At 39.5% G+C, this 10,068-nt stretch overlaps 1 protein-coding gene across 3 annotated transcripts in view; it reads right to left on the bottom strand.

Annotated features, from left to right (window-relative positions):
• Window positions 1–313: 313 nt before the first annotated feature.
• LOC117872756 (adenylate cyclase type 2) overlaps window positions 314–10,068 on the bottom strand; it is a 156,909-nt gene continuing 147,154 nt past the window's right edge. For 2 of the 3 annotated variants that reach the window (XM_034761513.1, XM_034761514.1), the window contains 4 exons: window positions 9,931–10,038; window positions 6,761–6,875; window positions 2,117–2,241; window positions 314–1,138 (listed from right to left, as the gene is read on the bottom strand). In XM_034761513.1, the coding sequence (XP_034617404.1) occupies window positions 986–1,138; window positions 2,117–2,241; window positions 6,761–6,875; window positions 9,931–10,038 (501 nt within the window). In that variant the 3' untranslated portion in view covers window positions 314–985. Of the gene's footprint in view, window positions 1,139–2,116; window positions 2,242–6,760; window positions 6,876–9,901; window positions 10,039–10,068 lie in introns of those variants that run through there. The other variant, XR_004644594.1, reaches the window with a different exon arrangement.

Below are 10,068 nucleotides of genomic sequence, written 5' to 3'. Positions count from 1 at the left end.
CCCTGGTGTTCATCCAGTTGAGGCAATACTCCTGTCACAGCATGGGAACCAGAGTTTAGAAAGAGGCTAGATCTCCTGGGCTGGTGAGGCCTGATAATACTGGTGAGACTCTCGTGTGTGTGTGTGTGTGTGTGTGTTATTTTTTTTTTAAAGTAACAAGGCTATCTGACATTATTGACTTAGACTGTAGTGGGAGCTTTGGTTATAACCATCCTAGCTGGTGCAAATGTGTCACATCAACAATTGCTGAAAGGAGGTGCGATTATTAAAGGAAGAGGAACCATGTGGAAAGAAGCAAAACTAAGAGACAAAGTATAAGACAAAGTACATACAAACTTTTAATGAATTAACCTTACAAAAGACAATGGCATTAAAACAGCTGACATGTTTGTACAAAACTGCTCCTTTGTTGTTAGGACTGTCTCCAGGAAAGAATGCCAACCAGGTGCCCCCAACATGTCACTGGCTATGAGACACAACTGGTGAACATATCCAAATTGTATATGGAGGGACAGAATCAACTTATTTACAAATACTGTATATTTTAATGTCAGACTAGTGGATGCTATTGGGGAGCTACCGTATCTTCCAGGAAACATCATGCACCAGAAAATATTATGCACCCCTAGCTTTATTGCCTTAAGATTGTTTTTGTTTATCACTAACATCATCTTAATCCCTTTGGTATCAGCCTCTGCATTTTAGTCTCTTTATCAATCTCTGTTTCTTCTTTCTTGTCTTGAAGTAACAGTGTAAGTTGCAGTACAGTCTTCTAGTCCTATAGCACACAACACAACTGCCCTGGAATATAAGAATAGCGAGGTGCGTACTGCTGGATCATCGGACCATTCTGCAGCCATACTAAAATAACAGTTCCATAATACCGGAAAATAACACGCACATTCAAGTTAAGGGCCAAAATGGAGTTAAAAAGTGTGTGATACTTTCCTGAAAATACGGTATTGTTGACACCTAAAAATATTCTTCAGGATGCCACATTCCCTTGTGAAAGGGACCTTGTCATTTCAGTATGTACAAAATATGTTTTCAGTTCTCCTTTTCCTTTTACATTTATTATTCCTCTGCAAGTGCACATATACCCCAGCGTTTGTAAGACGTTGTTCGTCTCCTCTGTAACCTGAAACACATAATATTTTTTAAAAATGAGTACAAAGAGAGAATATAATCTCTCTTTAGCACCTAAGACAGAAGCCAGCCTGGATGCTTTCAATGTTATTGTCATGATGCTGGGAAGATCTTTAAAAGGCACCTAAATACTGGAGGCTCATTTTTCGATCTTGAGCATCTACATTGAGTCACTCCAGAGTTCCATATGTGAGCCATCAAATAATCTGTTATTTAGGTGCTTAACACCTGTTTTAGGTATCTTACCTTATGTGCTTAGGTTTGAAGACACAGGGCCTGCAGATGCACAATTAGCACTAAAAACAAAATTTGTCTAATCTATCATATGGTACTCCAAAAAGCATTTCAGATTTTCAAGAGCTGTGTATCATTCATGTAGAGCCCATTGACTGAACAGAGACACTAGTTATGGCTTATTACAACAATCTGTAACCCACTAACCCCCTATTTTTGTCCTGTGACTGCAGAGGTGTTAATGGGCCACCCTATCTTGCATGATCCCTTAGAATATGTGCTACCTACTTATGCTAAACAATCTGTTCCACCTTGCACTTAGCTGTGATGCTCCGAGTACCTTTCCCAGAACGGAAGAAGAGCTCTGTGTGGCTTGAAAGCTTGTCTCTCTCACCAGCAGAAGTTGGTCCAATAAAAGACATTACCTCCCCCACCTTGTCGCTCTAGAACACCAACAGTCATTTTGCTTCTGCTGCTTTTCCTTAGTGACTAAATGTCTTTTAGATCTATACTTCCCCTTTTCAGGGACTGATCTTTCTGTACTGTGCATCTAGGACTGCTGGCCCACATTCTATGTGACCCTTTTGAACTGCAGATGCCTAGAGGCTGCCCCCCAAATATTGTTAATCTGCCTGGTTCATCACTAAGAACAATTCATTGATTTATTTCATCTATCAACATGATGATCTGTTTCTGAAGGAGTAAGTCACTCAAACAGTAACATGAAAAAAGATACCTGTATTTTATCTAAGACACCAGTGCTGTCCATCCTGCTAGCCACATTCACTGTGTTGCCCCAGATGTCATACTGTGGTTTCTGAGCTCCAATTACTCCAGCTATTACAGGTCCATGGTTGATGCCTGTAAAACATTGTTTGACTCTCTGTGTTAATGAGAATTTACAAATAAGGGTGAGTAGCATATTTAGCCCATATATAATGTAAATAAACATGTATTTGGCCTATGCTGGATAGAGGGCACAGTAATAAATGGTATGACCACAAGTGTATTTGACCACTTACTACAGCAGAATATTAGTAATAAAAGTGCCAAGTTAGTTAGGGGGCAGGGATAGCTCAGTGGTTTGAGCATTGGCCTGCTAAACCTAGGGTTGTGAGTTTAATCCTTAAGGGGGCCACTTAGAGTTCTGAGGCAAAAATCAATACTTGGTCCTGCTAGTGAAGGCAGGGGCTGGCTGGACTCAACTCAATAACCCTTCTGGGTCCCTTCTAGTTCTATGAGATAGGTATATCTCCACATATTATAGTCCACCTCATTTTCACAAAAAATATGTTCCTGTTATAGTTTCTTAATAACTTGCTAGTGCCATCTTTAGAGAGTATCTCCACCTTCAATTAAACAGATGTACCATAATTTCCTTCAGTCTCTATAGAGAATGGGAATAACCTTCAATATTAAAACAATAACTGCCAAATCTAATTACTTTTACAGCATTCTTTTATTTCTGACATACAAAGTAGACTAATGGACTCAGAAAAGTTCTCACTCATAGGACCATTTTTTGCTGATAGCATTGACCTAGAATGTTTGGGCTAATAAATAAATCTACATGATTACATTCATATCTGCTACTTAAGCAACGTGTTATGGTAGTAAAACATTAGCTTTGATACAGATTGCTAGAGGGAATAATAAGATCATACATAGCCACCCAAGAGACTGTAGGCACATCCATCCTGCAGTCATTCTTGGTTCCTGAGTTCATTTTTGAGAAGGGGGGGGGGACTGGAATGACTCTCATACTAGGAAACGGAAGCAGGATATGACATAAGTTTTATTATCAGTAAACAGAACATGTCTCTTGTTTAGTTTTTATTTATACTATCTTGGATCTTCATACAAACATACCCTTGACGTCAGTGGGAAATCTGATGGGATGGGGATTGAGAGTAGTGTGTAGTCCTACAATTATAACCCAGCCTATGGAGCATGCTTAAAAAAATGGAATGAAGCTATCAACAAAGTGAATGTGGCACTCCCATAGTAAGAGTATCAACAATGCCTTGACGGGTTTTTATAAAGAATTATACAGCTCCTCTCCAAATGCCTCTACTTAGCAGTTGCACTAGTTCCTTGAAGGAATTAATCACCCCTCTTGGGGGATGATGACAGAGGCCCTACAGGGTTCATTAACATGGAGGAAGTGGTTACAGCTGTTAAATACAGATAATTGGGAAAAGGTGCAGCTCCCAAGTGATACCAGGTAGAGGTCTATAAATGTTTATCTGAGCTTCTGAATATATTCATTCCTTTAATAGCTTGCTTAAGGCCTTCGCTAGATTAATTTGGAAAGGCAAAAACTGTTCATTAGGCTTAACAGATCATGATATTGGATGGCCAGAGGAGACGTGCTCTAAATTTGTGTTTATTATTTTTGGTCTGCCTGGCGAGACTGTGCATGGAGGCTATGTACTATGGTGACTGGTGCTCTAGAAACACCTAAATAGCTTAGACAGATAGCTTAGGTAGATAAATGAGAGTGTGTGTGCTATTCAGTAAGAGTAACACAAAACAATCATTAGGGATGCTCAAAATCAGCAAAAATGTAATCCTCTCTTTAAGTCAGCTGCAGGAGCATCACAATTGCACATGGTAAACAAAACAGTAGGAAACTATGATTGCATCCAAACTATGTCCTTGTTGATTGTTACTTGAACAACCTTTAACATCTCTCTCTCTTAACACCATTAAGCAAAGGAGTACAACTTTTATAGACTATACAGTAAACTCCCCTTAGAAGTCACATGTCAATAGTGTTGTTTAGAGAAGTTTCTTCCATGAACACTGCTTCAATATAATCTTTTGTGCTACAGTTAGTATGTGGGTTTAGCCCTTGACTTTCATCAGCACTTGTTTGTCACATAATGCTGATGCTGCCGATACCACTGCCTTACAGGTCGTGTTTTTTTAATTAAATCATTGATGGAAATAAGAGAATTTCCATTTCCTACAGGTTTATAACTCCACGTCTCTTGATAAACCTATCGACTTGTATTCACTTTGAACTGTAAGGGAAGGGAGAGGGAGATATTTCATCTTTGCTTTGCTGTTCTATTAACTGTGGCTTGTCCTATAAAGAATACGGCCAAAGGATTCATAGAGTCCAAGGCCAGAAGGGACCACTGTGATCATCTGGTCTGACCTTCTGTATAACACAGGCCATAGAACATCCCTGAAATAATTCCTAGAGCATAGCTTTTACAAAATCATCCATTCTTGTTTTTAAATTGCCAATGATGGCAAAACCATCCCAACCCTAACCAACATGACTTTTGAGGTGTACAGTAACTCCTCACTTAACGTTGTAGTTATCTTCCTGAAAAATGAAACTTTAAGTGAAACAATGTTAAATGAATCCAATTTTCCCATAAGATTTAATGTAAATGCGGGAGGTTAAGTTCCAAGGAAATTTTTTGGGGGCAGACATACTGTACAGTACTGTACTGTACTGTGGTTTGGAAGTGCCCCTGGCTTGCCCCACACAGGCACAGCCTGCTGCAGGCAAGGACGCTAGGAAGCACCTTCGCAGCAGCAGCTTCCTTGGAGAAGAGCAGGCGCTGACTTTGCTGGGGGATGCTCCAGGCTCGCCTCTTCCTGTCCTTGCTCCGCTCCAGGCCCATCTCTTCCCACCCCTACTCCACCTCCTCTCCGGAGCAGCAGCATCCTCGCTCCTTCCCCCCACCAAGTGCTAAGCGCCACCAAACAGCTGTTTGGCGGTGCTTAGGACTTTTTGGGAGGGCGGGGGAGGAGCAGAGACGCGGCGCTTCCCCACTCCTGCCCCTCCCTCCCAGAAAGTCCTAAGCACCGCCAAACAGCTGTTTAGTGGCGCTTAGGATTTTCTGGGAGGGAGTGGGAGGAGCGGAGACGCTGCGCGGCTCCGCTCCTCCCCCCTCTCCCAGTGCTTTGCACTTAGGATTTCTGGGAGGGAGGGCAAAGAGTAGGGAAGCACCACGTCTCCGCTCCTCCCCCTCCCTCCCAGAAAGTCCTAAGTGCTGGGAGGGAAGGGGAGGAGGTGGAGAAGAGGAACTTATGTAATGCTCCCTTGTAAAGTTGCTGCTCTTCCACAGAATTTTACAAGCAGTGGACAGAGCAGGCAGCCAAACGACATTATAAGGGAGCATTGCGCAACTTTAAATGAGCATGCAATGTAACTTTGAAACAATGTTAAGTGAGGAGTTACTTAACTCCTTAACTTAATGAATAATTAATATGAAACTAATGCCAAACTTTTGCCACAGGGTGGCACTGTGGACTAAACATGAGAGCATAAACAGCAGGCATAATAAATGGGAGTTACACTGCAAGAAAGAATAGAAAGGTGTCTATCTGCTGTTTAATTAGAAACCAAATACTTCAGGCATGTTTACAGGATGGATTTATAGATTTCCAATAGTTATTCACTGCTTGCATTTCACACTTTCTAAATTTCATTTTGTATTCAAAAACTATCACACATTATTACTAGGAAATTAAATCTGGGGATATATGGGCTTCTGCCAGTTATGAAGTCATTTTGTCTCCTTTTCCTGGCTTAGTGATAACAACCTTGCATTTATTTTGAAAAATGTCATGATACTCTAGGAGAAGAAGCTAGAAACTGAATGATAAGTGATATCCTTAACAAATAGAATTGACTAAAAAAATCTTAGTGTTTGAGGCTGCTATGTTCCAATAATTGTAGGTGTGTAATAGAAAGGAGAAGCAGACAACATAACACTAGTTCTGCCAGTTATGCAACTGATGTGGCCCTCATCTGTATGTGATTTCCAGCTGTTTTTGAAGGAAAGGGGTGGGTCCAACTTTCTTGTAGGTTTAGAGGTTTGGTTTAAAGAGAATTAGATCTGTACATTTTGCAGAAAACAGCATACTTTTGCTATTTTTATCACTTGAAAAATACGAGGACAGTTTAAGACAAGAGACTAGAACATAAGACTTCATTATTTAAGATTTGGCAAAGTAGGTTGTATTTTTGACACCAAATGACTTGGATGCTTTTGAAAATCCCACACTGGATTCTTTTTGCCTCCTCTCCCATTAAAATTTTAAAAGTTAAAAATGTTTAAATATATTTAGGATAAAGACTGATGAGTCACCATCAAACCATTTCAGACACAAAGGCCAACATTCTCAACAGAGCCTATACATCTGAATGCCTCCATTTTTTGGGTGCCCACCTTGAGACACACCTAAGGCCACAACTGCAGAGGAAGTCAGTGGCAATGCCATTCATTCTCCCTTATAACAGGGAAAAGCTGCTTATCTGTCCTCTTAGCTAGTATTACTAGCTTCTTAATGTACTCATATTTCACACTGAATTCTCCCTTACAAAATATTCTTGTAAGACTCTTGTGCTACATACCTATTCGTAACTTGAAATCATTGAATGAGTGCTTGTTTATTACATCCAGTTTTGCCACTAGGGCAAATGCAAACTCCACCATAGTTCCTATGTGCATATACTGTCGTTCAGGTTCCTGAATATAAAAAAGCAAACAGTTAGGAATCCACATAATCAGAATCATCAAAATATTTTCTGTAAACTCAGTTGCTACAAGAACATGCACAAAATACTCAGAATCTTCAACATATTGTAATACGAGAGTACGTTGCATGAGAAACAAAGTTGCTGTGATGGACAATACCCGATGGTGGGAACTGAAATCTGCTCAGCTTCAGCTAGAATCAACTAGGGCATAATAATGTATTGTCTCTTTTACTTAATGTATGCATAGATGTCCAGGATGGGTGTGCGCATGTGCGTGTGTCAATGAAATTGTCTCCTTTTCTAGATACTTATAAACAACTTCACAAATATTAAGGTAGGTGTAAAAACACAGTGACCTTGATCTTACATTTTCTTCTACTTTCAGTTTTATGAGTGCAACTGGGTTTAGTAAATCAAGGGGGGAGGGTCAGCTCAGTGGTTTGAGCATTGGCCTGCTAAACACAGGGTTGTGAATTCAACTCTTGAGGGGCCATTTAGGAATCTGGGGCAAAAATCTGTCTGGGGATTAGTCCTGCTTTGAGCAGGGGGTTGGACTAGATGGCCTCCTGAGGTCTGTTCCAACCCTGATATTCTAAAAAAATATATATACAAGTCTAACACAGTTTCAAATTGTAATGGAAAAGCATTATTGCAGCAGTTTGTTGTTTTCAGAGCATAAAAATTACATTCACTGATTTGCTAATAGGCAATTTAAGTAAGAACACAAGCTGCTAAAGAAATAATAATTTAAATGTAGGTAAATATTTTGCAGAATATACATAAATATTTAGCAGAAAGATTCTAATTAGGTCACACACAAAAAATCAATTTACTCAAATAGAAGCCACTGAATATGCTTCATGCCAGTTAGGCTACAGCAAAATGATCTGGAATATGACATTTTATTAATATGGTAAATGTATTTTAGGAGGCTGGGTGACTTGATTGATAAAGTAACATCTTCAGGACTGGGATCTTGCTTTAAATTCACCACAGATGTCTCAATTTAATGTTCAGTGACAAACACCATTCAGAAGCAATCTAATAAGACTTAACTGTTTGACACAACTCTACTCTCACTTACACTGCTGTTATTCCACTGCTTTAAATGGAGTTAATCCACATTTACAACAGTGCATGTGAGAGGAGAAGCAAGACCTTTGTGAATGATCAGAAGGAGACTACTACTGAATAAGCAGGGATCATGAAGTTCCTGTTATCCCTGGAAGTTAGGTCAGTGAACTGAACTGAAAATTGGTCAAGACGACAACACGACAACAGCCTAGTATAGATAAATTGTATTATATACAATACAATTAGGCAAGGAGGAAAAATATATATTTTGACTGGCTTTTCCTTTGGCTATCTCAATATTAATTTATTGCATTAGTGTTTATGCTGAAACTGGCTGGAATTTCTGTGTGGCTGGATGATTTACAGCTAACGGCAGACCATATATTCTTGAAACCTGGTGAAAGTTTGATGTCTAGTTTGCATTATTTTATGCATACAAATTATCTTTCTTCTTTCACAGTGGCTGCTATGATACCCACTCCAATTACAATTCATGAGCATCATTTTGGAGAAGCTAGATAATGAAGGATTTTTAATTTGGAGATTCCTTACTTTTAATATTTTAATATTTAAAACTCTTAATAAATAACTGTGTGTGTGTGCATGCACGTGTGTGTGAATAGCACTATGCTTAACCTGCCATATTTGAAAATTATGTAAAGTCTCTAAATCTTCTGGTAGCAACATCTCCATGTTCACAATGCAGCCCAAATTCAATCACTTTTGCATTTGGCAATATGCTGGATAAAAAGAAATATTATTACTAATGCATTTGTATTGTGGTGGTGCTGAAGGGCCCGATCAGGGCCCATTGTGCTAAGCACTGCACAAACAGAACTTAGAGATGAACCCTGCCTCAAGGAGCTTAGAATCCTAGTAATAACGTACATAATTGTGTGTTGATAGATGTTGTAATGATATATTTATTCCTTTTTCTGTTTATAGAAGTGCTCACATTGCACAATCTCAGGGCGCTGAGAGAAAAGACTTACTGCACAGTAAAAGACTCTTGCCCTACTGCAAAACCAAACCCCTTCTCAAAAATTATTCTTACAACATGCACTGGAGTCCAACAGGCTGGCGCGCTGCAGATCCAGGGGGAAGCAAAATCTACAGCCAAGTACCTCCCACTGAGGATGTTCCTCTCTCAATCCATAAATGTCCAAATCAAGGGTGTTTTAGCAAAAGCACTTCAGACGACCTGAACTGCAGAGGGGGGGGAATGTGGCAGGCTATAGAGATACCCTCTGCCCTTGTCACACTGCATTTTCAATCCCAATTTAAACTGTCACCACCAGATGACCAGGCAATATGACTGGTCTGTGTGACTGTTCATGGAATCATTGAAATTAGAACTAGGAAAGACCTGTCAAGCTCATCTTGTCCATCCCATTGCAATGCACGATTAAGTCTAGCAGTTTGTGTAGATATCTTATTTTACAATAACAAAGGACTAGTTTAATATGAACTTAGGTACCTTTTTAGTTCATGCTCACAGGGCCTACTGGGAAGATTTACAATGCAGCATGCTGGTGGGTGCTCCAGTTTACATCCTTGTAGTCCAAACAGCAAGGTCATGTAGATAAACCCAAAGTATACAGCTGATTGTTTGTTGTTTCCCTTGGAACGCATGTAACGAAACACTAATTTTTGAAGTCTTTCATAGAGCTCTCTAAATCTGTTCTAGTGAAGTGCTTCTGAGAACTGTTGCCCTATAATAGGGAATAGTGGTTTTGGAACTAAAATGCCATATTTAGACTGAGAAAATGCAAAGATGTCCTTTCATGTTACACTGTAAAGAGTATAGTTCACAGGAACTTGAAGAATTTAGTGAATAAAAATATACAAAAACTTGTCCAATATGATAAAATCCATTGTAGGCCTGCAATACACTGAATCCCTATGAATGTATTTTGAATGTCATGTGAACACAACTTTTACCTAGCAAGCTGTTTATGTCTTTGCTGTACCTGACTGTGTTCTTGGCTGGGCGTAGCACTCAGTCCTGTAGCTGCCATGTAAGTGCTTCCAATGGTCTTGATCTTTTCAACTCCACTAAATTTTGGTTTAGACAACAACTGTGAAGAAATAACAGTTATTCAATTCCC

The sequence above is a fragment of the Trachemys scripta genome, chromosome 2 (genome assembly GCF_013100865.1).
Source record: "Trachemys scripta elegans isolate TJP31775 chromosome 2, CAS_Tse_1.0, whole genome shotgun sequence".
Classification (NCBI taxonomy): Eukaryota; Metazoa; Chordata; order Testudines; family Emydidae; genus Trachemys; species Trachemys scripta.
Note: the sequence above shows the minus strand (reverse complement) of the source record. Positions and strands in the feature narration are given on the sequence as shown.